Source organism: Oncorhynchus tshawytscha, linkage group LG10, assembly GCF_018296145.1.
Source record: "Oncorhynchus tshawytscha isolate Ot180627B linkage group LG10, Otsh_v2.0, whole genome shotgun sequence".
NCBI classification, from domain to species: domain Eukaryota; kingdom Metazoa; phylum Chordata; class Actinopteri; order Salmoniformes; family Salmonidae; genus Oncorhynchus; species Oncorhynchus tshawytscha.
Window position 1 is genome coordinate 64,967,604 of NC_056438.1, and position 27,942 is coordinate 64,995,545.

The 27,942-nt window shown below is 43.5% G+C and overlaps 1 protein-coding gene across 2 annotated transcripts in view; it reads right to left on the reverse strand.

Moving 5' to 3' along the window:
- LOC112260654 (rho-associated protein kinase 1) overlaps nucleotides 1-27,942 on the reverse strand; it is a 66,060-nt gene continuing 38,118 nt past the window's right edge. The window contains exons 10-33 of one of the 2 annotated variants that reach the window (XM_024435929.2): nucleotides 24,112-24,271; nucleotides 21,930-21,999; nucleotides 21,605-21,693; nucleotides 21,381-21,429; nucleotides 21,088-21,223; nucleotides 18,853-18,944; nucleotides 17,616-17,862; nucleotides 16,631-16,737; nucleotides 16,181-16,331; nucleotides 15,164-15,324; nucleotides 14,665-14,849; nucleotides 13,834-13,903; nucleotides 13,643-13,746; nucleotides 13,149-13,314; nucleotides 11,344-11,437; nucleotides 11,083-11,171; nucleotides 10,654-10,845; nucleotides 10,156-10,321; nucleotides 6,866-6,936; nucleotides 6,604-6,692; nucleotides 6,329-6,407; nucleotides 3,019-3,280; nucleotides 2,429-2,636; nucleotides 1-2,013 (exon numbers count right to left, since the gene is read on the reverse strand). In XM_024435929.2, coding sequence (XP_024291697.1) covers nucleotides 1,944-2,013; nucleotides 2,429-2,636; nucleotides 3,019-3,280; nucleotides 6,329-6,407; nucleotides 6,604-6,692; nucleotides 6,866-6,936; nucleotides 10,156-10,321; nucleotides 10,654-10,845; nucleotides 11,083-11,171; nucleotides 11,344-11,437; nucleotides 13,149-13,314; nucleotides 13,643-13,746; nucleotides 13,834-13,903; nucleotides 14,665-14,849; nucleotides 15,164-15,324; nucleotides 16,181-16,331; nucleotides 16,631-16,737; nucleotides 17,616-17,862; nucleotides 18,853-18,944; nucleotides 21,088-21,223; nucleotides 21,381-21,429; nucleotides 21,605-21,693; nucleotides 21,930-21,999; nucleotides 24,112-24,271 — 3,107 coding nt within the window. In that variant the 3' untranslated portion in view covers nucleotides 1-1,943. The remainder of the gene's footprint in view (nucleotides 2,014-2,428; nucleotides 2,637-3,018; nucleotides 3,281-6,328; nucleotides 6,408-6,603; nucleotides 6,693-6,865; nucleotides 6,937-10,155; nucleotides 10,322-10,653; nucleotides 10,846-11,082; nucleotides 11,172-11,343; nucleotides 11,438-13,148; nucleotides 13,315-13,642; nucleotides 13,747-13,833; nucleotides 13,904-14,664; nucleotides 14,850-15,163; nucleotides 15,325-16,180; nucleotides 16,332-16,630; nucleotides 16,738-17,615; nucleotides 17,863-18,852; nucleotides 18,945-21,087; nucleotides 21,224-21,380; nucleotides 21,430-21,604; nucleotides 21,694-21,929; nucleotides 22,000-24,111; nucleotides 24,272-27,942) is intronic. The other variant, XM_024435930.2, reaches the window with a different exon arrangement.

The following is a 27,942-nucleotide window of genomic DNA, read 5'->3' on the forward strand; positions in this document are numbered from 1 at the left end:
TAGATGATAAAGATATGTTTATTGACACCTATCCATCAGTGTGGCCTCCATTGCAATTAAACATGTGATTCATCCAAGACAAAATAGAGTAGATCATAGTTCCAGTGCTTTTCTCTTTTTACTGAACAAAGTTTTTTTAAAACATTTAGAATTAGAGGTATTCATGATCCTTATTTTATTTCTAATATTGTACACTGAGTGGGGTTTGCTTGAAACAATACCATATTAATATAACATCTTTAACAAGGTACACCATCCAGAAACTTTCGTGAGATACATACTGGACTCTGGGAACTTTGTGTTGACACATTAAACTATTGCAATGAGTCTATAAAGAGGCATTCGATATACCCAAACCAGACGGAACGTTCTGATAAAACCAGTGTGGCAGATATTTAAAAAAGATTGATGTAAGAGTTAAGATTTGTCTTGTTTTTGGAGATAAACACAAACAGATATGGCAGTAAAATTGTTATCCAAAAGTTAAGGCACTAGGTGGGACCAAATGCTACACCTGTTTAGTTTTCTACAAATAATTTACAATTCAAACAGTGCAGTTTTACATTTGTTAACTTAATGTTTTCCTTTTGAACCATTTATCTATGAGTCAATGTAAGGCAATACATACAAAAAAATACAAGAAAAAAAAACAATATTACAGAAAACAATGTACCCAATGAACACAGAAAAAAAACTGAAGTTTTTAGGTCTCCTATATGCCATTACAATGGAATTTCCTTATGGCTTGGAGCAATAACAATAATTATAATAAAAATAATAATGCATAGATTGAAATGATCTTGCATGCTCCTCACTCAATACTCCAAAACATCTAATACTCAGTTCCCAATACATACTCTGTCCCAACCGACCCCTGGTATAACTGATGTGCAGAGTAATAGGGGATAGAAGCATAAAGGCCACCAGTCAAAGGCATCAAAGTACATTGAAGGAAACAGAGTTACTGACAAGGGAAGAAAAAACCACATTTCCGTATCCCCGAGATGTACCCATTCACCGCATAGTTAAGCCAATCCCTGTACTACAATACCTCCATGTTGACATGCAGGAGCCCCAGAAAAACCTGCAGTCATTCATTCAACCGGAATCCCTTCCCATGACTGATATGGAATATGTACTACCCACTGCATACCATGAGCCCTTTTCTATTGCTCTCCATCTTCCATTCAGGTTCCAAGTCGCCCACGCCATCTTCTGGAAGAAACGAAGAGTTGCAAGTATGTGGTGCCTGGGTGAGGAAGTCTTAGTTGAGGCTCCGCGGTGAGGATAGGGGAGGAGGGGGTGAGGGAAATAGCAGGCCTTCTCAATGTCCCTGATGCCTTGTGTCAGATAATTGTCCCAATTTCCGTCCCTGGTCAGATTGATTTAATTTACTGTTACATAAAATAAGGATTCTCCTTTAACGTGAGGGATAATGGAGGGGATAAGAAAAAATACAAAGTCCCAATAGAATCCAAATGTTCAGATGGTTAGCTGGAAGAAAGAAGAGAAAACAGGTGTCCAGTAAAAGAGTGGAAGACATTTGACACTTGGTTAGTACCCCCGATAGATATTAATATATTACATAGAAAAATGGATTTAAAGACATAGTAACTGCAACTTCATTATGTCTTTGATGGCCTCTGGCATCATTCTTGCTAGAGAGAAATACAACAACCCATATATGGGGCACCTGCTTCAGGAAAGGTTGCATAGAGGGCGAAGAGTTAGTCAATGAAACCAACCAACAACACTTTAGTGTCAAATTAGATAGAAAGAGTTCCCCAAGTCAAACGAGAAAGAACCAAAGGAGAACAATTCCACTGATGTTATATACACCATCAACGCAGTCAGTTAGTAATAAATAAATAGTCAGGCTAAAACAGGAAGGAGACGGTCTAAAAAGTTAAGACTTCTGTAAATTTGGGGTGGAGGAGTTGTTGTCAACAAGTGCTGGATGTTGTGTCTGTTGCTTGGAGGCTGGAGGCTGTGGTAGCAGAATGAGACTGCGACCTGTTACAGTCACAAAGGGCAGTAGAAGACAAATAGCAAGTCACGTGACTGACCGGACTGGAAGACAAAACCGAAACAGACAGTCCAGCAGCAGGGATGTACAGAGGACTTCTGGACCTTAGCACACACTCAACTCCCCAGAATAGAAGCCCACAATTCCTTAATGTTCTGTACTGTTCAAAACAAGCATTAAGCAATAGAAAACAAGTGTGTCCGCTCAGGCCCTACCAGAGGATAGAAGAAATCTACAGAACAACTTTTAGGTTGAAAGGGCTGCTTCGTGGGACAATCAGAGGTGGTGTCCGAAATGGCACGCTATGCCCTATATAGCGCACTACTGTTGACCAAAAGTAGTGCACTACATAGGGAGTAGGGTGCTATTTCAGGCCCAGAGAGCATACGTGTGTAAGGTTACCTTGGCTTGCCCGTTATGCTTTTGGGATTCTTGCGAAAGGACTGGTTGGTTCCGGAGCGGGTGGACAGGGTGCGGGGCGACGCCCTCAGGAAGGAGGAGGGCGGTGTTTTGGGGATCTTCTTGCCCAGGTGGCCGATCCATTTCTTCTGCTCGTCTTGTGTCAAGGCCAGCAGGAGCATGTCCCGGGCAGAGGTCACATCGTAGTTCACTGTGGGAGGAGACAAAACCAGGTAGAAAATTGAAAACACAAACTCAATATGTCTCGACGTCCCTAAGGAGGTGGAAGTTAATATCCCCTTTAACCCAACACTTGCCAGTTAACAAAATCAAGTTATATTATTAAATTGTGTGTTCTTTCAAAATACATCTTGATAACTTGATTGCTGACATGCAAAACATTTTGGGACTATATCAACAATGGACCAATGTAACAAATACCAAACAAATGTTTTTGGGTGGAACTTTCCTTTAATCGTTACCCAGAAATGATTTGATATATAAAAATGGCTGCATTGGGCCTTAAAGTACATTTTTCCCCCCTTACAACACAGTCAAGTCTTGTCAGTCTAACCTAACCTCTATCAGGGTACCTTTGCAGGGGGCGATGACGTCCTCCTTCTTGTCGAGGTGGTCCCTGTGGCACTTGACGTGGCAGCGGCGGCACTCCAAGGCGTGTGGAGGCTTGAAGACATTCCACAGGGGCTTGGAGCAGGCTTCACAGTTGGAAGGGAAGTGGTAGAGCGTGGGGATGAACTCGTGACCTTTGTGGGGCAGACAGTTGGTCTTGTCCCCTTGCGAGACAGTCTCCATGTCCGCCTCCTTCCTGCACTCCCCCTCGTTGGCATACAGGATCTGAAGAGGGGAGACAAGAGAGAATCAGTCTCTATTAAACAATGTTTTTATAACGAGGCTATGTTCAGGGGGTATCCATACCAAGTCAATGTGCGAGGGTACAGGTTAGTAATGTAAAATGATGCAATATGTACGTGTAGGTAGGGTATGCACAGATAAGAAACCAGTAGCAGTATAGGGGGGTTAACGCAAATAGTCCGGGTAGCCATTTGATCTTATGGCTTGGGAGTAGAAACTTAAGAAGCCTTTTGTACCTAGACTTGGCACTCAGGTACCGCTTGCCGTGTGGTAGCAAAGAGAACAGTGTATGACTAGCGTAGCTGGAGTCTGACAATTTTTTGGGCCTTCCTCTGACACTGCCCAGTATAGAGGTCCTGGATGGTCCTTGACCCTAGTGATGTACTGGGCTGTACGCACTACCCTCTGTAGCGCCTTGCGGTCAGAGGCCGAGTCATACCAGGCAGCAATGCAACCAGTCAGGATGCTCTCGATGGTGCAGCTGTAGAACCTTTTGAAGATCCATGCTGTCTTTTCAGTCTCCTGAGGGGGAATAGGTGCCTTCTTCACGACTGTATTGCTGTGTTTGGAGCATGACAGTTCGTTGGTGATGTGGACACCAAGGAACTTGAAGCTCTCAACCTGCTCCACTACAGCCCCGTCAATGAGAATGGGGGTGTGCTCGGCCCTCCTTATCCTGTAGTCCACAATCATCTCCTTTGTCTCGATCACGTTGAGGGAGAAGTTGTTGTACTGGCACCACACTGCCAGGTCTCTGACCTCCTCCAAATAGGCCTACCACCGCTGTGTCGTCGGTAAACTTGATGGTGTTAGAGATGTGCTTGGCCACGCAGTCATTGGTGAACAGGGAGTACAGGAAGACACTAAGCACGCACCCCTGATGAGCCCCCATGTTGAGGATCAGCATGGCAGAAGTGTTGTTGCCTATACTTACCACCTGGGGGTGGCCCGTCAGGAAGTCCAGGATCCAGTTGCAGAGGGAGGTGTTTAGTCCCAGGGTCCTTAGCAATGAGCTTTGAGGGCACTTTGATGTTAAACGCTGAGCTAAAGTCAATGAATAGCATTCTCACATAGGTGTTCCTTTTGTCCAGGTGGGAAAGGGCAGCGTGGAGAGCAATAGAGATTGCGTCATATGTGGATCTGTTGGGGGGATATGCAAATTGGAGTGGGTCTAGGGTTTCTGGGATAAAGGTGTTAATGTGAGCCATGACCAGCCTTTCAAAGCACTTCATGCCTACAGACGTGAGTCCTACGGGTCACTAGTCATTTAGGCAGGTTACCTTGGTGTTCTTCGGCACAGGGACTATGGTGGTCTGCTTGTAACATGTAGGCATTACAGACTCGGGTCAGGGACAGGTTGAAAATGTCAGTGACGACACATGCCAGTTGGACAGTGCATGCTCGGAGTACACGTCCTGGTAATCCGTCTGGCCCTGTGGCCTTGTTAATGTTGACCTTTTTTAAAGGTCTTACTCACATTAGCTATGGAGCGCGTGATCACACAGCCAGAACAGCTGGTGCTCTCATGCATGCTTCCGTGTTGCTTGCCTCAAAGCGCGCATAGAAGTAATTTAGCTTGTCTGGTAGGTTTGTGTCACTGGGCAACTCGCGGCTGGGCTCACCTTTGTAGTCTAATAGTTTGCTAGCCCTGCCACATCTGACGAGTGTCTGAGCCAGTGTGGTAGGATTCAATCTTATTCCTGTATTGACACTTTGCCTGTTTGATGGTTTGGAAGGCATAGCAGGATTTCTTATAAGCTTCCAGTTTAGAGTCCTGCTCCTTGAAAGTAATCCATGGCTTCTAGTTGGGGTACGTACGGCCACTGTGGGGATGACGTTGTCGATGCACTTATTGACGAAGCCGGTGACAGAGGTGGTTAACTCCTCAATGCCATCGGATGAATCCCGGAACATATTCCAGTCTGGAGGATAGAATTATGGTCAGATTTGCCAAATGTAGGGCGAGGGAGAGCTTTGTATGCATCTGTGTGTTCAGTAAAGAAGGTCTAGAGCTATTATTTTTGTCACGTGACATGCTGGTAGAAATGAGGTAAAATGGATTAAAGTTTCACTGCACTAGGAGTGCCGCCTCTGGATGAGCATTTTATTGTTTGCTTACAGCCTTATACAGCTCATTGAGCGCGGTCTTAGTGCCAGCATTAGTGTGTGGTGGTAAATAGACAGCTACGAAAAATATTGATAACTCTTCGTAAATGGTGTGGTCTACAGCTTATAATGAGATATCTATCTCAGGCGATCAAAACTTGGAAACCTCCTAAATAATTGATTTTGCGCACCAGCTGTTATTGACAAATAGACACATACCTCCATCCCTTGTCTTAACGGAGGTAGCAGTTCTGTCTTGCTGATGCATGGTAAACCTAGCCAACTGTATATTATCCATGTCGTGGTTCAGCCACGACTCGGTGAAACTTAAGTTATAGTTTTTAATATCCCGTTGGTAGGATAGTCTCGAACGGAGCTCATCCAATTTATTCTCCAATGATTGCAAGTTGGCCAATAGGACAGATGGTAGAGGCAGTTTTCCCACTCGCCGACTAATTCTCACAAGGCACCCACACCTCCCCTGTATCGGCATCTCTTCTTGATGCGAATGACGGGGATTTGCTGTAAATCAGCAGTAAATCCTTCGCGTCTGAGCCATTAAAGAAATGGATTGTATACTACTGAAACACACATTGAAAAGTTTAAGCGCTCATTGAAAGTCTCTCTGGGAGAAAAAGGCATCAGCTTAATAACTAATTGTGCATGTAGACTAGAGTCCACTCAAGACAGCTGTCAAAATCTAAAATGGGATTGTAATCATCCGTTTGAGAATGGGCAAGTAAGGCGACTGAAGAACTAAAAAGACTGAGCTGGTTAAGCTGATTGGTTTAGGTCAGAAGGCCTCTGGGTCATTCTAACACGACCGCGTTGCCATGAACCATCAGTGCAGACAGCCGTCGTGCTATCCCACGTAAGACAATGGGTTAGAAAGTTGATTGGTCAGGTCAGAAGGTTCCTTCCTACCTGGAATATCCTTGGGATCTCCTCCGTCTCTGCTCGGTACACATCACCCTGGGTAACTGGACGCACGTGGAACAGTTTGCTGCACACAACAAGCAATGACTGATGATTGAGTACCAGAATACACCGTCTCAGACAAACTGTTACATTATCTATTTTATGATTAAGCAATAATTATCATAAAAAACTACTAAGACTGATATTTTGTCCCCAAAACAAATTTCTAGTGTAAAGTGAATTTACAATTAAATCCAAAATCATAAAACAAGCATACTTACTCGATATCTAGTACCATGGAGGGGTTGGACTGTTCTTTGTCCTGTTCATCGTTGTAGAACAGAATCTTCTTGCTGCTCACCACCACATACTGAGGAAAAATAGAATCAAGAAATAATGTTAGGAAGAATTGTGGTGGCCATAAGGAGTAGGCACTAGGCAGCACCATGAGCACAACCCGTACTGTGCCATTTAATATGAATAAATATATGTTGCATGTCAGTTAATGTCAGTAAATTGATGAAAAGCTTCTAGGTGACTTACCTGCTTCTTCCAGCCATATCGTTTGATATTAGGTTTATTAGGAATGGACAGCCAACCTTCCAATCTGGATTCTACATAGAGACACAAGATAGACACAAATGAAAACCAAGCCTGTGTAACACTGTCCCCAAAAAGTCATGCAGTGATCAAATTCAAACTTAACTGGGGTAAGAACAGAAAAGTCACGTGACAAGACTGAGCCATACTACCTTAGAAGTTTCAAGTTTTCAAGTTCAACTTACTGAGTATCTCTCTGCTCAGGTTACACTTTAAAACTGTATTATGTGACAGGCAGGAGTTAAATATCCCATGCTGCTAATTCAAGCTCAGTAGTTTTAGAACCCATGCACAAGGGAGCCTTAAAGGGATATACAGAAAGTCTGAGTGTTTGGAAATCACTAAAGCATGTAACATCCATGTTATTTATCCAGCAAGTTCAATATCAAGGAGTACATTCTACTCCATGAGGAAGAGGTTAGATAGATGTGTTGTAAAATAATGTTCTATTCAGCCAATGGCTGACAGAACATGGACATCCTATCAATATAATTAGAATCACTTGCCAATTCAAATTGAAAGGTGCTGTCCAACACGGAGCTTCTGATGCCTCGGTCTCCCGTCACAGAGGACAGAGCCTATAGCCCATTTCATTGAAGATACACTATATATACAAAAGTATGTGGACAAACTTTCAAATGAGTCGATTTGGTTATTTCAGCCACACCCATTGCTGACATGGTGTATAAAATCAAACACACTGCAATGCAATCTCCAGTAGAATGGCTTTACTGAAGAGCTCAGTGACTTTCAACATGGCACCGTCATAGGATGCCAACTTCCCAACAAGTCAGTTCGTCAAACTTCTGCCCTGCTAGAGCTGCCCCGGTCAACTGTATGGTGCTGTTTTTGTTAAGTGGAAACGTCTAAGAGCAACAACGGCTCAGCCGCGAAGGGGTAGGCCCCACAAGCTCACAGAATGAGACCGCAGAGTGCTGAAGCACGTACTGCGTAAAAATCGTCTGTCCTCAGTTGCAACACTCACTACTGAGTTCCAAACTGCCTCTGGAAGCACAAAAGTCAGCACAAGAACTGTTCGCTGGGAGCTTCATGAAATAGGTTTCCATGGTTGAGCAGCCGCACACAAGCCTAAGATCACCATGCCCAATGGCAAGCGATGGCTGGAGTAGTGTGAAGCTCGCCGCTATTGGACTCTTGAGCCGTGGAAATGCGTTCTCCTGAGTGATGAATCACGTTTCACCATCTGGCAGTCCGACGGATGAATCTGGGTTTGGTGGATGCCATGAGAATACTACATGCCTGAATGCATACGTCCAACTGTAAAGTTTGGTGGATGAGAAATAATGGTCTAGGGCTGTTTTCATGGTTCGGGCTAGGCCCATTAGTTCCAGTGAAGGGAAATCTTAACACTACAGAATACAATGACATTCTAGACGATTCTGTGCTTCCAACTTTGTGGCAACAGTTTGGGGAAGGCCCTTTCCTGTTTCAGTATGACAATGCCCCCATGGACAAAGCAAGGTATGTACAGAAATGGTTTGTCGAAATCGGTGTAGAAGAACTTGACTGGCCTGCACAGAGCCCTGACCTCAACCCAATCGAACACCTTTGGGATGAATTGGAACGCCGACTGCGAGCCAGGCCTAATCACCCAACATTAGTGCCCAACCTCACTAATGCTCGTGGCTGAATGGAAGCAAGTCCCCTCAGCAATGTTCTAGTGGAAAGCCTTCCCAGAAGAGTGGAGGCTGCTGTAGCTGCAAAGGGGGGGGGACCCACTCAATATTAATGCCCCCGATTTTGGTATGAAATGTTCGACGAGCAGGTGTCCACATACTTTTGGTCATGTAGTGTATCTTTCCATTACGTTGAGTTGGTAACACTAACATAAAGAGCATGCTTCGGCACAACAAGCTACAAAAGAAGAGTGAATTGATCAAAAGCTTCACTTCAAGTGTGGGAGATTTCCTTGGTTCTGAAAATGCATTGCTTCTGTTCTGAGGTGATCATGCCAACAAAACAAAACTTAAAAACGGTGAGTGTTTGTTTGAAGAACAAGGGACAGGAAATCAAAAGGAAGGGTTTGGTTCATGGTCTCCAGACACATTTTGAAAGGTGCTCAGAGTGATGAGTTAAACCAGTGTTGTAGTCTAGTTTTACAGTAGCCAACCTCTCATGTAGTCACTTTACTTTAGGAGTCATTCAGATTGTATGATAGCTTGTCCTGCTACAAAATAAATGTACAGCTGACAATGAAACTGATTACCTACAGAAGGCTAATTGATATGGTGCAGTCAGCATTTGTACTGAAATAATGTTAGATGAAGTTCTACCTGTAATTGTTTTTTAACCCCTTCAAATGGCTTATGTGAATTATGATTCACGGTTAGTAAATGAAAATGCCCCCAGCCTGGCACACTTGGTTAAAAAAATAAAAAATAGCTTTGTTAAAAGACCAGAAAATGGGGCTTTAACTGTTCCTTTTGTCACTCAGAATGGCCTTTCAAAAAAGTGTTGTTGAGAACATACAAGAGGGCTTTCCTTTTCACCACAAAAAAAATGCCCCAAAAAGTTAGAAAAAAAGGCAAAAGACAATGTAGCACGGGCCAGGCACAATGAGGTTCCCCCAACTCCGAGTTACTCACAGAAAGAAAAGGATAGAAGATAAAGGTAAGGAGGCGAGCAAGGAGAACCAAATGGACATGGGGAATAAGAGATGAGAGAGGACTTTAACCACAGACACACTCAGGAATTCCATGTACAGTAAACATCGTTAGCAGGTCTACTAACTGACACTTGAAACAGGTGGGTTTGAGAAAGACGAAAATAAGCGTTCTTCTATACTTACTTTACTGCTTCAGAGCCATACTGTCAGAACTCAAACACTCAATTATATATTCATTAGATATTATATTGTATTGTAAATTGTATATTAAAGTTAAAAGATTAGTCCAAATGAGGACTAAAAGAGATCCTAATAAAATACAATTACTTGAAATGGCTGGGATTGAATGAATCGATTTTAAATCATGCCCGGGTGATTGTTGGACAATTAAAGCTAGCCTGATGGACCAAACATCAAGTTCAGTGATCCAAAATCCTGCTCCTGGAGAGCCATCATACAGTAGATTTGTCCTAGCTTAGTACCATCACACCTTCATTAGCTGAGTCGTGTGTGTGTGTGGCTTGACAGAAGCAGGATTGAGCCTCTTTGACCTAGCCGGTACATTGACACAGCCGCCTTTTGTTAGTTGATCCTGCGGTGACCTTACCAGCAATGTTGCTGTCCGTCTCATCCGTCTGCAGGCTGATGACACTGGAGTTGTCCATGCGCAGCTGCAGGTCGTTGAGCTTCTCCCTGAGCTGCTCAATGTCACTCTCCTTGCTGTCCAGCTGCATCTGCAGCTCATTGCGGTACGTGCACTCCTCCGACAGTTGCTGTTGTAGAAGAGGAGAGGCAAGCAGAATACGCAGTCATGAATACGCAGTTCATTTAGGGAAGATCAGAAGCACTGCAGCTTCAAGGGGGGGATGCGGTGCTGCCTTTCACTATAGAGTTTAACGCCGTTCTAAATTAGGAATGGATTTGACTAAATCTTCCTAATTGTCCTATTGTGGTCATACTTGTCTGTCTTGCTTTTTTTTGTTTGATTTGAAAGAATACTATTAATTAAAAGGTTCAAAGGATTGTCGTCAAATGATTGAGACCAATTTGACCCTACTGTCAAATTAACAGAAACTGACTGACTGTATAATGCATTATTACTGACCGCCTGCATCTCGCTGAGCTCCTTCTGGTACTTGATGGCCATGTGGTTGAACTTTTCCTTCTCCTGGTTGAGATCCACCTGCAGCTTGCGGTTCTCCTTCTCCTTCTTCCTCAGGTCGGTCGTGCTCCCCTTCTTCTTGGTGTCAAGCTTCATGTCCTTCCTGTTCATGATCTCTGCCAGTTTGTTCACCGCCTGGAGAGAGACAAGGTAGAGGGAGGGATCAAATGGGGGCAATCGGTTGAGGTTTAACAAAATGGGGCAACACGTTGAGGGAAGGTTGTGGTTTAGGTTTAACAAAATGGGGCAATGGGTTGACGTGTAAAAACATTGAATAGAAAAACTATGGGGTTGAGTTTGAGATGTAAATATGAGGCCAAAGGAGCTCATAACTATTGGTGTAATGTTAGTCAAAGGTTGAAGTGTCTTTACCTGAGTCTTGAGCGTGCGCTCTGTGCTGAGAACCTTCTCATAGTTGGCCTTGATTGTGTTTGTAATCTCCTCTTTCTGGGAGTCATACTCTGCAGAGAAGGGGACAGACAGCGAGAGGACACCAGACAGTCTTACAGGGATCTAACTGACAGAGGGGACATACGTGCCTATGAAGAAATTACCCATAGGCCTAGATTGTAACAGAATAAGCAGAGAATATATTAATTAGACCAAGTTATGAAAATGGTGTCTTGACATTACCTTCCTTCTGAGTGCGAAGCTTGTGGTCCAGCTCGGCCTTCTCCTTACTGAGGTTCTCCACGTCTTTGGTCAGGGTTTTGTTGGATTCCTCAAGCTGGGGAGGACAAGAAGAGAGACATTCAGAGGTTTAAGAATGTAGATTACCGGTCAAAAGTTTTACAACACCAAGAGGTTTTTCCTTTTTTCTACATTGCAGAATAATAGTGAAGACATCAAAACTATGAAATAACACATATGGAATCATGTAGTAACAAATAAAGTGTTAAATCGAAATATATTTGAGATTCTTTAAATAGCCACCCGTTGCCTTGACGACAGCTTTGCACACTGTTGGCATTCTCTCGAATAGCTTTATGAGGTAGTCACCTGGAATGCATTTCAATTAACAGGTGTGCCTTGGTAAAAGTTCATTTGTGGAACTTCTTTCCTTCTTAATGCGTTTGAGGCAATTAGTTGTGTTGTGACAAGGTATGGGTGGTATACAGAAGATAGCCCTAATCGGTAAAAGACCAAGTCCATATTATGGCAAGCAAAGCTCAAATAAGCAAAGAGAAATGACAGTCCATCATTACTTTTTAAGACATGCGGGTCAGTCAATACAGAACATTTCAAGAACTTTGAAAGTTTCTTCAAGTGCAGTCACAAAAACCAAGCACTATGAAACTGGCTCTCATGAGGACCGCCACAGGAAAGGAAGACGCATGCATTACCTCTGCTGCAGAGGATAAGTTCATTAGAGTTTACCAGCCTCAGAAATTGCAGCCCAAATAAATGCTGCCCAGAGTTCAAGTAACATATCTCAAGATCAACTGTTCAGAGGAGACTGCAGGACTGCTGCAAAGAAACCACTACTAAAGGACACCAATAAGAAGAGACTTGCTGGGCCAAGAAACACAAGCAATGGACATTGACCGGTGGAAATATGTCCTTTGGTCTGATTTCTGCGTCTTTATGAGACACATTGCGGGTGAACGGATGATCTCCGCATGTGTATTCCCACCGTAAAGCATGGAGGAGGAGGTGTGATGGTGTGGGGGTGCTTTGCTGGTGACACAGTCAGTGATTTATTTAGAATTCAAGGCACACTTAACCAGCATGGCTTCCACAGCATTCTGCAGTGATACGCCATCCCATCTGGTTTGTGCTTAGTGTGACTATCATTTGTTTTTCAACAGGACAATGACCCAACACACCTCCAGGCTGTGTAAGGGCTATTTGACCAAGGAGAGTGATGGAGTGCTGCATCAGATGACCTGGCCTTCACAATCCCCAGACCTCAACCAAATTGAGATGGTTTGATGAGTCAGACCACAGAGTGAAGGGAAAGCAGCCAACAAGAGCTCGGCATTTATGGGAACTCCTTCAAGACTGTTGGAAATGCATTCCTGGTTAAGCTGGTTGAGAGTATGTCAAGCGTGTGCAAAGCTGTCATCAAGGCAAAGGGTGGCTATTTGAAATATCTCAAATATAAAATATATTTTGATTTGTTTAATTTGTTTGGTTACTACATGATTCCATGTGTTATTTCATAGTTTTGATGTCTTCACTATTATTCTACAATGTAGAAAATAGTAAAAATAAAAACTCTTGAATGAGTAGGTGTTCTAAAATTTTTGACCGGTAGTTTAGGTGTTCACAGCTGCCTGAGACACACAAAAACAATGTAATTATTAAATAGAACAACGTTGGAAGTATACTAAGCTGTTGTTTCCGCTGTGCCCACATTCCTGGAGAGATGTATTTTCCCTAACTTTGAAGAATTTTACAATGTAAGAGGTGTGTGTATTGAGTGAAGCGGTCCTGACCCGTGCGATGGTTGAATCCCTCTCGGAACCCTCCTGCTTGTGTCTGGCCATGGCCTTTTTGTTCTCCTGGCTCAGCTCAAAGTACTGCTCCTCCTGGAGCGCCCTGGCCAGCTGCTCAGACTCCGCCTTGGTCACTGTCAGATCCAGCTGGGCTGACAGGGAGTCCCTGGAAGAAGGGAAGAAGGACAGACAAATGGTTTAAAAACGGATTCATAATCGCTCTGTGTGTTGATTTAGGAAGTAGGCTGGTCAAGAAAAGCTGCACCCCATATTTTGACAACACTGATTGTTGCTATATTGACAAAGGCCTGATATTACATTAGTTGCTCTTATCCTGAGCAACTTACAGGATCAATTGGGGTTAAGTGCCTTGTTCAAGGGTAGAGACATATTTTTCACCTGGTCGGCTCAGGAATTCCAACCAGCGACATTTTGGTTACTTGCCCAGTGTTCATAAGTGCTAGGCTACCCGGCCGCACTTTTCCTTTTGTTACCTTTCGCTGTGCAGCTCATGCACCTTCTTGTGAACATCCTGGAGCTGCCGGTTCCTCTCCTCGATCTCTTCCTTCAGTTCCTTCACCTGAGTTTTATAAAGCGTCTGGAGGTAGAGACAGGAGATATGGCATCAGTCAGTGAGCCACTGAGCAGGGTTAAAAGGGCAGTGAGGTAGATGGCCCCTACTCACTGAGAAATACTGTTCGGCCTCAAGCTGGTCCTGAAGTTCCCTCATCTGTCCCTCGTTGCCCCTGTATTGCCTGGAAGATGGACACACAAACCATATGGTTAACATATTGGATACTGTAGCGAAAGGAACATTTCAAAACAAACAGTGCTGAAGGGGAAACGCAAACTCTGGTAAAATCCTTAAAAAGCCTTTAAATGTTTCAGACACAAAACTTTAGTGTATAGATTATTAACTTAATTACACTATACAGTATGTCCCAGGGTTGTATGTAGCCCGGGCATACCACCACCCCTCCCTGCAGCGCTCCGTAGTCAGAAAGCTACAGGAAGCAGATGGATTAACAGTCCAGTCATTCTAATGGGAGGAGCTCGACTCTGGCTAATCCTTAACCCTGTGGTGTAAACATTCACAGGGGAGCTTTGCTACAGTCAATGTCTAAGCTGAAATAAGAACCTTTTTACTGGAATAACGACCAATATTAGCTAGCAGCAGCAAGGAATGTAAAACTACAGACTATTACAGACTTTCAGAATAGCATTTAGCCAATAGAGTCAGAAGTGTGTCTGGAAGGAATTGCATTCATTTGGAAGGGAGGTACACATTGAGACGATACTCAATGTGGCCTGTCAAGGATCAAGCTAGAAATTACCCACAGATCTAGAAAAAACCCTATCCCAAACTTAACCATTAGGGTGGGGATGAAAATATATCTGACCCTTGTATCAGTGACAAGGGGTAAACTGAACTATATACCCCCACACAGGGGATTAGGTCAAGTTAAAACTGTGGTGGGCTGTGACGACATGTGGCAACTTTAGAGAGTATTCTCACTTGGTGAGCTGTGCTAGCTGGAACTCGAGAGAGCGCTTGTTCTCTAGTGCCGTGTTGATCTCTTGCTTCAGCTGCTTCTCCGAGCCCTTCAGCCGGTCCGCCTCCTGGGAGCGGCTCTTGAGCTCGTTCTGGGCCAGCAGCCTCTTACTGGACTCCTGCTCCAGATGGATCCGCAAAGCCTGCACCTGCAGGGGAGAACCAGAGATGTTAGGACAAGAGAACCACAGTATGTCCTAACTGCGCTGGGATTATACCAGATTTCTGCTCAGGAAATCCACAGTTTTTTCTGGAGGGCCGAATACTAACTTGAGATCTGCACGTTGAAAACTTTATTTATTGCGAAAGCCTCATTAGTATCGACTTTTTTTGTAAAGGGGGGTAGTTGTATGATATCCAGAAAAGTGGCTAAACATTTTTAGGGCCAGTGCCCATGGACCTCCACCCCAGACAGGGCGAGTCAATGCTGGAGTGATGGGTGTTGAGTTGTGCTGGTGCTCACCTCGTCCTCAAGCCTCTCCTTCTGCTTCATCAGCTGCTCCATCTTCTGCACCGACTGCTTGAGGTCAAACTCCAGCATGGAGCACTGCTTCTCTACCTCCACCACCCTGCTCTCCGCTCGCATCCGCGCCCCGCTCTCCTCAGACACTTTATGCTGCACCGCTGAAGGGACAGAATGAGGGAAGGAGATATCACTCAGTTGCAACTATCCATCATTCAATGGAAGAACCTCACTGACAGATTTAATAGGACATTTGTGCTCAGTCCTTTGAAATGACCCACCCACCACACAGGACAAAACATTTTAGTGCAACCCCCTCTTGGCAGTGGATCATTTGTTTTGTAGTGTTAAAGTACATTTCCTGCAATTCGACACATTTTGCCATGAGGTATGCCATGTTCATATGAGTGAGAGTGACTAACAACATTAAATGAGGGCCCCCTGGGCACAAGTACTGCATGCCCCAATGGTAATTTGGTGATTACTACTAGGTTTAGATCGCTGGCTAGACTACTTTACCTAGCAATATAAAATAATATTAGCTGATATGGGCTAATTGAGTGACTGACAAGTGGAAAACTACTGATGCACTACAAAATTTCTAAATTACCCGATATGTACTCTACTATTCTAACTCAGCAATACGGGGTCGGGGCTCCCTAGCAACCGCGGGGCCCTATGCACAGCGTGTAGTCTTCGTATAGGCAAATAAAGACAAGTAAATGTTGCTTCAAACGGTGCTAGTAAACTTGGAAGGTTGGATTGTGTCCAGCTGTTAATATGTAGGGAGGTAACGTCTGGACATGCCACATGGAGTGGAGTCCACTCCCTGAATTCCTCCCCATCCGTCCAGTGCCCCCTGGGTATGAGTGGTGCAGGCGAGAAAGAGAGGGAAGAGATAGAGGGGGACACAGAAAGAGGGAGAGAGCAGACAGAGAACGAGGGAGAGGCAGACAACGAGGGAGAGACAGACAGTAGTGGTGGGTAGGGCATGCTCTAACAAGGGCCCAGATATACCATGCATGGCAGCCGACTTGGCCTCCTCAATGGACTCGTATTTGTCAGTGAGCTGGGCCCGCGTCACCCTGTGTTCTGTGTGCTCCTGGTCCAGACGCTGCTGCAGTGTCTTTAGCTTGTAGTTCAGGTCGATCTCCAGGTTGTTCTTATCCTGTTGGTAGAAAGCGTAGAATTACATATAGAATCCCTAGAATGGAAATTGGCATCCTGGCAGCGTGTGTAAAAATGACCAGTAAAACATTAATTCTGCTGATCTCTATGGTAGAAGGGCTCTTAACTGGGTGTAAATGGGACTAAAATACCAGTTAGATATACATGTGGTTATCACAACAACTAACATCTGTTTTGTCTTTGATACTTCCATTTGGACCACTACTCACAATAAGTGGACATGTTAGCCTGATTAAGCACGGTATGTGAGTGACGTGGAGAGACTGAGAGGGCCCAAACCTTCTCCAGGTTGTTGCTCCTCTCCTGGGCCTGCTTGCGTTCCGTCTCCACTTTGGACAGGCTGAGCTTCAAGTTCTTATTGTCCTGTTGAAGACCCGTCATTCGCGCTACAGACACACAGAGAGAGAGAGAAACAAAGAGTCACCTTCAAAACAGTGGTTTGTGCAACATGCTAAACCCATGTTGACAACACCATAATGCATAGCTTTCAGATTAGGAAAACTATATTTGTGGAGTAACGAAACTGGACAATAAAGTATTATTTTTCTATTCCATATGGATGCCTGTAGACTTGGAATTCAGTCTGAATTAAGAGAAATATTATTTCAACACAATCCATCAGATATATTCATCCCCAAGACTCTTCAAAGCGCTCCTCTACAGATAAAACATGACTGTTGGACATGTAAGTCGGATGTGAGTTCTGTGGGCATGGGCAGTGCCTGGGCAGTGCCTGGGCACGTCTAATGTGATGAACGAGAATGGTTAGAACTGGAGCTAAGATTACCCAGCAGTCTCTTAAATAGTTAAGAGGGAGAGACAGAGCACTTCAGATCATTTGAAGTTAATTGAACATGCCAAGACTGAAAAACAGTAAGAGTGAGTGAGGAGTTACTGTAAAGCAAACTAAAATGGTGTGGGAAATCATGTTCATCCCTTCTCGTTCTAACACATGCCCAAGTGAATGCAGGGTTGTGGTCAGACCTTCTATTTACTCAAACACTGAGTCATGTCCAAGTCATATTTACTCATAGAACAATGAGTGCAGTCTTTGGGTGTGAGCCACTGAGTGTCCCAATTCTCCATACTTTTCCTTTTCTGGTGCACCCCCCTATATATATATATATAAATAAAAGGCCGTGCTTAGCTGTACTTTTGTTGTTGTATGTATAGACCTCAGGAAGAGTAGCTGTCAGCTAATGGGGATCTGAATAAAGATTAAAGCGTGGAGAATTTAAATGTAGCCAGGAATGTGTTCTGGTACCTTGTAGCTCATGGATCTCCTCTGATCCCTGACTGTAGCTCCTCCTCTCAGAGTCCAGGGTGCTCTGCAGCTGCAGCAGCTCTTTCTCCAGCTGGGCCTTCCCCCCGTCGGCCGAGCGGCTCTTCTCCTGCAGCTCGCTGGTCAGCCCCTCCAGCTGGCTCATGGACTTGGCCATCTCCGTGTGGCTCTTTCTCAGCCGAGCCGCCGTGTCCGACTCCACCCTCAGCAGGTCATTGGCCTCCTCCAGCTGTCAATCAAGGAAACAACCACCGGGAGAGCTCATAATCAATATTACCTCCTGACACAGACGATCTGCTCAGTTGCTGCAGAATGTTTGATTCTGAAACGGTTGTTGGGGTTTTTAACCAATATGTGGGTGGATGTCTAATGTTACTATAGAATCATATCCATCCATGCACTTCCAGGAATAGTTAATAGGCAAAGACTTCCATCTATACCAGTCTGACATGAGGCACTGATTCCTCGGTCCTTCACTTCCTCATATGGAAATAAATTAGCCTTCAATTTGCTGATAAACATCAATGCATGTAAAGTAAAAGCCATAGGGTGATGACACAGGGTCAGATATTGTTCATCTTTGTCATGGTTAAGGTTAAAATTTAGGATGGAGTAATCTGTTCCTAGATCTGTGGTGATAACCTGGCCTTCCCTCTCCTTGAACTGTCTCAACCATCCAAATACATTCCTCAAAACAAAACCCCTTCCCTGCACGGTTCATACCCTTGACTCACATTCTGACCCTCAAACAAGATCTCAAAGCTAGAATAACACCCTAAGCTGTGTGGATGGCAATTGAAGAGAGCAGTGTGTGTGCGTGTGTACACACACGGTTTCCTACCTTATCAGGACCACAATGTCCTGACAAGTCGTCAGAGTATCCTGACAAGTCGTCAGAGTATCCTGACAAGTCGTCAGAGTATCCTGACAAGTCGTCAGAGTATCCTGACAAGTCGTCAGAGTATCCTGACAAGTCGTCAGAGTATCCTGACAAGGTAGGAAAACAAGAAAACATTTTAAAACACTATTTTAGGCTTAAGGGTTAGGTTTAAGGTTTAAGTTTAGTATTCATGTTTAGGGTAAGGGATTCGGTTTAGAATAAAGGATTAGGTTTAGGGTTAGTATAATAGGATTCTGAATGGGAAAATATTCTCTCTCCAAAAAGAGAATTGACCAAAAATAAAGCTGTGTCCGCGTGAGTATAAGAGAGATAACGTACCTGCTTCTGCAGTTGTAGGATCTTGTCATTTGAGGCCTGAGAGTTTTGGCTGATTTTCCTCATGACCTCAAGCTGCTCTTTGAGAGTGGACACTGAGAAGAAACAGAGTACGGATGAGAGTTAAATGAAAGATCAAGTCATCTTTATTGCACATCTCCCTTTCAAAACATGACACTAAACAAACTGTATCCAGAAACATGTTTTTTTGTGCATGGGAGTTGCTCATATGTTGCATTTAAAGTGCTGTTTACGTGCATGTTGTTATGCGATCTGCTAGTTTAAGGGAGTTAATGCGTGTAAATCCACTTAGTTCACAGCGATCCTCTGGTCACAGTTAATGGGAGGGTCTCAGAGGGTGAGTGTCTGGGTTAAGACTGCTAGTTAGCACTGCAGGGGGAGTCAGACTGGCAGACAACTAGACTAGCAGGTCAAGCTGCTCTAGTATCGGTCAGTGTGAGCACTAATAATCCAGTTGGGAAAACACCTGTTAGGGCTAGGTTCAATAACATCTGAGCCTGTTTTCATAAAGCATTTCAGAGTAGGAGCACAGACATAGGATCAACTTTCCCTTCTAGATCATAGTAACACAACATGGACAGGGAGGACCTGATCCTAGATCAGTAATCCTACTCCGAGTGAGATGCTTTGTGAATACAGGGAGGAAAGATGCTACTGCAGTGGTACTAGATCTCATTCTAGATTATACTGTAGTAGCACCTACCCTGTACAAATCCCGTCACTAAGTGTACAAAACATTAGGAACACCTGCTCTTTTCATGACAGACTGACTAGTTGGATCCAGGTGAGCCCTTATTGAGGTCACCTGTTAAATCCACTTAAAATCAATGTAGATGGGAGGAGACAAGTTAAAGAAGGATTTTTAAGTCTCGAGACAACAGACATGGATTGTGTATGAGTGCCTTTCTGAGGGTGAATGTGCAACTGTTTATAATCAGTGTTGTAAACGTGTATAATCTAGAAGAAAAAGAAACGCACACCTATTTAGGCGAGGTGCTGGCTAGCGGAGTAGAAACTATTATTTTCAAGCACACTCTAGGAGCTCAGATGCAAAAATCAATCAGATTGACAGAAATATGGCTGAGGCGCAAAGAAAGTTCAAGGAGAGGGGCTACAAAAATGATCAGATTAATATTGCCATTGAGAAAATTCAAAACAAAACCTGACCTTTTTCAAGGTCAATCTCGCAAAGACGCATTCTTGTGCTCTAACTACCCGCTATTCAAAGCGTTCTGAACAAATTAAGGGAATTTTTCACAAACATTGGCACATTCTAAAGTCCGATGATCGTCTCGGTAATGTGTTGTCGTATTCTCGCGGGGCATAAATCTCAGAGACCAATTGGTACACTCCGATTTACCACCCCAAGATATTCCTGAACAACATCTATTTGCGCCCCTACTGGATGGAAATTACAAATGTAACGGATGTGCTCAATGCAATGGCACTTATAAATGTAGATCCCACAAACAGGGAAATCGATCCCAATCAAAGGTGTTATTACGTGCTCCACTAAGGCAGTTATTTATCTTATAACTTGTCCTTGTGGTAAAAATTGTGGGTAAAACAAAGCGCGAATTAAAAGTACGTATCTCAGAGCATCGTAGCACCATTAGGTGTAAAAACTTTACTTACCCAGTTGCGGCCCACTTCTTGGAGGCAGGCCACTCGATTTCGTCTTTGCGTTATATTCGCATCAAACAGGTCACCCTCCCAAGGAGAGGGGGTGACCTTGATAATTTATTGTTAAAACAAGAGGCTGCCTGGATCTTTAACTTAAAGACCCTTGTTCCCTTCAGTCTCAACGTAGACTTTGATCTGAAGCCATTCTTGTGACTTTGCCATTGTAATTGTTTGTAAGCTTGTGTAGTCTAAAAGGAATTTGTGATTGTATGCTATCCATTTGTTGTTTGTATGCTGTTCTTTGTATGCCATTTTAATATTTGATAATTAACCAATGATATTAGGCCACTCTTGGCCATGATTACAGACACCTGTGTCTTTTGACACTACATAAATGAGTCATCCCACAGTGTTTGTGATTATACCCTGATGAAGACAACTTGGCTATCGAAACATTGGTAATTACATTTTTGCATCTGAGCTCCTAGAGTGTGCGGCTCTCTTATTTTCAAATAAACATGTGTATAGACCGGTTTGGACTAAAACAGTGGGAGATTGGAGAATGAATTAAAGGATAAAAATAACTATCCTTACCCTCATTCTCCATGTTGCGTCTCTTTTCGGCCTCCTGGTCGACCTTTCTTTGGTACTCTGTGGCTCGGTGCTGGATCATCATCTTGTCTTTCTCCAGGAGGGACATACTGGCCTCCACACCCTTCCTCACGTTGGCCTGGGAGGAGAGGAGGACGGCAAAGGAGTTAGAACTCAATGTATAGAGCAATTAGGCCCTATATCATGTCTTGTTTGCTGCACTTTTGTAGACTACTGTAGATCGTGATTATGCACTTGCCCTGGTATACGTTTCAGAATACTAGATATTCACTCACCTCCTCGTCCAGCTCTTTCATGATCTTGTCGAGTTTTGTATTTGTCGTCCTGAAGGGCAACAATGATTAGCACTTTTTGCTTTGCTTGATCTTTTAAAAATGGGAAAACTGATGCATTGTTCATTAAAATACACTTGTTTGTATTCAAAACCAGAATGTATTTTTTTGCTTGAAATCTGACTTGTTAGTTAAATTAAGTTGATTGACAGGTGATCGATTACTACCTGCACTTTTGCTCCATCTCATCCTTTAGCTGCATCTCACTATGTAGCTGCTCCTCCAGCTGGTAGATCCTCTTCTGCAGGTTCTCCAGCTGAACACAGACAACGTGTAAGACAACACTACAGACAGACTGTAGAATACTTTACGCTTTGCTATACAATAAACTTGTAATCAGTTTGGCATTGCAAAGTAAAATGTTCAAGTACAATAAACCAATACTAGCATACATTATGTAACAAAAACAACTTGCAGAGAATTTAGTATTGCAGAAAGTAGCTACTCCAGATGCAACAGAGTGTTGTTTTCATCTCTATAAGTAGTACTCACGTGGCTCTTGTCCTCCTTGGTGGAGCTGCTGCGTTTGTCAACACTCTTGGTGCTGGTGCTCCGGGAGAACCTGGGGATAGACCACAACAACATGATCAACATTTTGTGTTACAAAGTAGGGAAAAAAAGGATTTTGTCATTTTCTTGTCAACGATCTACACAAAATACTTTAATGTCACAGTGGAAGAAATGTTTAACATTTGTAAAGAAAATATGGAAAAATAAAAATGAATATATCTTGATTCAATGTATGTTAGAATCAACTTTCCCAGAGATAACTGCTGTGAGTCTTTCTGGGTAAGTCTAAGAGCTTCGCAAACCTGGATTGTACAATATTTGCACATTCTTAGAAAATATTCTACAAGCTCTCAAGTTGGCGGTTGATAATTGCTAGACAACCATTTTCAAGTCTTGTTATAGTTTCAAGACGATTTAAGTCAAAACTGTAACTAGGCAACTCAGGAACAATCAATGTCGTCTTGGTAGACTTGGCCTTGTGTTATAGGTTATTGTCCTGCTGAAAGGTGAATGTTTCCCAGTGTGTTGGAAAGCAGAATGAACCAGGTTTTCCAGCAGGATTTTGCCTGTGCTTAGCTCGATTCAGTTTATTATTTATCCTAATAAACTCCCTAGTCATTGCCGATGACAAGCATACCCATAACATTATGCGCCACCATGCTTGAAAATATAAAGAGTAGTACTCAGTGATGTGTTGGATTTGCCCCAAACTTAACTTTGTCCTAAATACAAACTTTTACAAAACCTTTTTTCTTTGCAGTTTTACTTTAGTGCCTTATCGTAAACAGGAGGCATGTTTTGGAATATTTTTATTCTTCTCACTGTCATTTAGTATTGTGGAGTAACTACAACGCTGTTGATCCATCCTCAGTTCTCTCCTATCACAGCCATTAAACTCATGGTGAAATCTCAGAACGGTTTCCTTCCTCTCTGGCAACTGAGTTAGGAGGACTCCTGTATCTTTGTAGTGACTGGGTGTATTGATACACCATCCAAAGTCTGATATAAACTTTCATGCTCAACGGGAGATTCAATGTCTGCTTTAGGTGCCCTTCTTTGCAAGGCATTAGAAAACCTCCCTGGTCTTTGTGGTTGAATCTGTGTTTGTAATTCACTGCTCGACTGAGGGACCTTATAGATAATTGTATGTGTGGGATATAGAGTTGAGGTAGTCATTCAAAACTCATGTTACACACTATTATTACACACAGAGTAAGTCATGAACTTATTTAGGCTTGCCATAACAAAAGGGGTTGAAAACTTCACTCAAGACATTTCAGCTTTTCATTTTTAATACATTTGTAAAAATGTCTAAACATAATTACTCTGCCATCATGGGTTTTTGTTGGTAGGCCAGTGACACAAAATGTCCATTTAATCCCTTTTAAATTCAGGCTGTAAGAACAAAATGTGGGAAAAGTCAAGGGGTGTGAATACTTTCTGAAGGCACTGTAGTGACAACACTAGGACTACACTTCCCTGACCCACTGATGACCTGACCAAACCATGAACACATCCCACTGGCTCAAACACGTTGTGGTTGTTATCTAGGTCAGATTACTCTCCAGTGTGAGACATTCATATGTGCATGTCTAACAAGCTCTGGGTGTAATTAGCTATATTGCTATAAAAGTTGCATTACATTTATGAGGCTGTATAAAACAACAGCAGTACTGACAGTTCTGATGGCTCTAGCAGGTTAAGCTAGAAAGGGTCAACTAGCAGTTCACAGAATAACAGATGATTGCGCCAGCTGGTGCACCCAGACTATTTTGACTGTGGTAAGTCAGGCCTGACTATAGTATGTTGACCATGGTTAGGGCCTTGAGTTTCTCCTGAGCTGACCAGGAAGAGCCTAGGTGATGACTGACAGTGTTGACTGTAATTGGTATTTGACTGATGAGTGTTCTAGTGAAGCCTGACAGTGTTGACTGTAGTTGGTGACGCCAGGCTATGCGGACAGTGCCAACACATACTCTGGACACCGTTTCCTGACACAGATTAAGCCTAGTCCTGGACTAAAATGCAGTTCATGGAAATTCTCCAGGAAACATGATTCAAGCGCCTTACTGGTGACTGCTGTAGTAGTTGAAGCCTGGCTATACTAACATACTTACTGGTGACTGCTGTAGTAGTTGAAGCCTGGCTATACTAACATACTTACTGGTGACTGCTATAGTAGGTGAACCCCACAAAGGGCAGCTGGTTGCCCACGAAGGCCTTCGGTATGGGGAAGGTCTCCTCGTCTCCCCGGTCCTCCTCAATTTCGTCAAAGTTACTGGTGTCGATGTCACTGCTCAGCTCAGGCACTACCGGGGCCGCCGCTGGAAATACAGATAGACAGGAGGTGGAGGAGAGAACAGAATCATGACTCACTGAAAGTGGGAAGCTATTCTCATAGTTTTTGATGATTTGGTGCAGAGGCACATTGAGTTGAGAACCTGAGATCATGTTTTGGGGGAAACGCCAGTCAAACTTTGAGGCGTGTACTGCACTTTGAAACCTGCATAGTGCAAAATAGTACACCAGTACAAGGTGATGGGAGATAAGTGTAAGCAACAGTCTCAGGGGAGTTGGGATATGCAAGAAACACACTTCCATTACACACTTGTGTGTAACAAGACAAATAAACACCCCCCAAATTATTATTACTCTACATCAGTCCCATATCAAATCAAAGTTGTATTCATCACATGTGCTGAATACAACTGGTGTAGACTTTACAGTGAAAGGCTTGATTACCAACTTTCCCAACAATGCAAAGTTAAAAAATCAAACAAGTAAAATGGTAACTAACAAGCGGAAAAAAAATCAAATACACAATGGAGCTACAGTGGAGCAAAAAAGTATTTAGTCAGCCACCAATTGTGCAAGTTCTCCCACTTAAAAAGATGAGGCCTGTAATTTTCATCATAGGCACATTAACTATGACAGACCAAATGAGAAAAAAAATCCAGAAAATCACATTGTAGGATTTTTAATGAATTTATTTGCAAATTATGGTGGAAAATAAGTATTTGGTCAATAACAAAAGTTTCTCAATACTTTGTTATATACCCTTTGTTGGCAATGACAGAGGTCAAACGTTTTCTGTAAGTCTTCACAAGGTTTTCACACTGTTGCTGGTATTTTGGCCCATTCCTCCATGCAGATCTCCTCTAGAGCAGTGATGTTTTGGGGCTGTTGCTGTGCAACACGGACTTTCAACTCCCTCCAAAAGATTTTCTATGGGGTTGAGATCTGGAGACTGGCTAGGCCACTCCAGGACCTTGAAATGCTTCTTACGAAGCCACTCCTTCTTTGCCCGGGCAGTGTGTTCGGGATCATTGTCATGCTGAAAGACCCAGCCTCGTTTCATCTTCAATGCCCTTGCTGATGGAAGGAGGTTTTCACTCAAAATCTCACGATACATGGCCCCATTCATTCTTTCCTTTACACAGATCAGTCGTCCTGGTCCCTTTGCAGAAAAACAGCCCCAAAGCATGATGTTTCCACCCCCATGCTTAACAGTAGGTATGGTGTTCTTTGGATGCAACTCAGCATTCTTTGTCCTCCAAACACGACGAGTTGAGGTTTTACCAAAAAGTTATATTTTGGTTTCATCTGACCATATGACATTCTCCCAATCTTCTTCTGGATCATCCAAATGCTCTCTAGCAAACTTCAGATGGGCCTGGACATGTACTGGCTTAAGCAGGGGGACACGTCTGGCACTGCGGGATTTGAGTCCCTGGCGGCGTAGTGTGTTACTGATGGTAGGCTTTACTTTTGTCCCAGCTCTCTGCAGGTCATTCACTAGGTCCCCCCGTGTGGTTCTGGGATTTTTGCTCACCGTTCTTGAGATCATTTTGACCCCACGGGGTGAGATCTTGCGTGGAGCCCCAGATCGAGGCAGATTATCAGTAGTCTTGTATGTCTTCCATTTCCTAATAATGACTCCCACAGTTGATTTCTTCAAACCAAGCTGCTTACCTATTGCAGATTCAGTCTTCCCAGCCTGGTGCAGGTCTACAATTTTGTTTCTGGTGTCCTTTGACAGCTCTTTGGTCTTGGCCATAGTGGAGTTTAGAGTGTGACTGTTTGAGGTTGTGGACAGGTGTCCTTTATACTGATAACAAGTTCAAACAGGTGCCATTAATACAGGTAACGAGTGGAGGACAGAGGAGCCTCTTAAAGAAGAAGTTACAGGTCTGTGAGAGCCAGAAATCTTGCTTGTTTGTAGGTGACCAAATACTTATTTTCCACCATAATTTGCAAATAAATTCATTCAAAATCCTACAATGTGATTTTCTGGATTTTTTTCTCATTTTGTCTGTCATAGTTAATGTGCCTATGATGAAAATTACAGGCCTCATCTTTTTAAGTGGGAGAACTTGCACAATTGGTGGCTGACTAAATACTTTTTTGCCCCACTGTATATACAAGGAGTACCAGATCAATGTGTCGAGCTATACACAGGAAGTACCAGATCAATGTGTTGAGCTATATACAGGGAGTACCAGGTCAATGTGTCGAGCTATATACAGGGAGTACCAGGTCAATGTGTCGAGCTATATACAGGGAGTACCAGATCAATGTGTCGAGCTATATACAGGGAGTACCAGATCAATGTGTCGAGCTATATACAGGGAGTACCAGATCAATGTGTCGAGCTATATACAGGGAGTACCAGTGAATGAAGTGTGAGTGAGTGAGGTGTAGTGTGAGTCAGTGAAGTGTAGTGTGAAGTGTGCATGTAGTGTACGTGTAGTGTGAGTGAGTGAACGTGTAGTGTGAGTGAGTGAACGTGTAGTGTGAGTGAGTGTAGTGTGAGTGAGTAGTGTGAGTGAGTAGTGTGAGTGAGTGTAGTGTGAGAATGAGGTGAAGTGTAAGTAAAGTGAGAGTGAGTGAGAGTCAGTGAGAAGTGTGAAGTGAAGTGCAGTGTGAAGTGTAGTGGGAGTGAGTGAATGTACGTGTAGTGGGAGTGAGTGAATGTACGTGTAGTGGGAGTGAGTGAATGTACGTGTAGTGGGAGTGAGTGGATGTACGTGTAGTGTGAGTGAGTGAATGTACGTGTAGTGTGAGTGAGTGAATGTACGTGTAGTGTGAGTGAGTGAATGTACGTGTAGTGTGAGTGAGTGAATGTACGTGTAGTGTGAGTGAGTGAATGTACGTGTAGTGTGAGTGAATGTACGTGTAGTGGGAGTGAATGTACGTGTAGTGGGAGTGAATGTACGTGTAGTGTGAGTGAGTGTGGTGTGTGTGTGTGTGTGAGTGTAGTGTGGTGTGTGTGAGTGAGTTGTAGTGTGTGTGAGTGAGTGTAAGTGTGTGTGAGTGAGTGAAAGTGTGTGTGAGTGAAAGTGTAGTGTGGGTGAGTGTAAGTGTAGTGTAGTGTGAGTGTAAGTGTAGTGTGAGTGTAAGTGTAAGTGTGAGTGTGAGTGTGTGTATAATGTCTAGTGAGTATGCGTAGGGTCAGTGCAAGATAATTTGGGTACCATTAATTGACTATTTAGCAGTCTGGGGGTTAAAGCTGTCTTGGAGCCGATGTTTTGTTACAGTGATTGGGTTGGGTGGCTGGAGTCTTAGGCAATTTTTCAGGCCTTCCTCTGACAACGCCTGATATAGAGGTCCTGGATGGCAGGGAGCTCGGCCTAGGTGAGGTACTGGGCTGTCCGCACCCCCCTTTGTAGCACTTTGAAGTCAAGGGCGGTACAATTGCCATACCAAGCGGTGATCCAGCCAATCAAGATGCTCTCGATGGTGCAGTTGTGTAACTTTTTGAGGATCTGACGGCCCACGCCAAATCTTCTGAGCCTCCTGAAGGGGAAAGGCGCTGCCTTGCCGTCTTCAAGACTGTTCAGGTGTGTGTGGACCATGTGGACCAACAGCCTCTCCCTCAATGTGAGCAAGACAAAGGCTTCTTAACAACTTCTACCCCCAAGCCATAAGGCTGTTGAACAATTAATCAAGTGGCTACCGGACTATTTCTATTGACCCCTAGATTTGTTTTGTACAC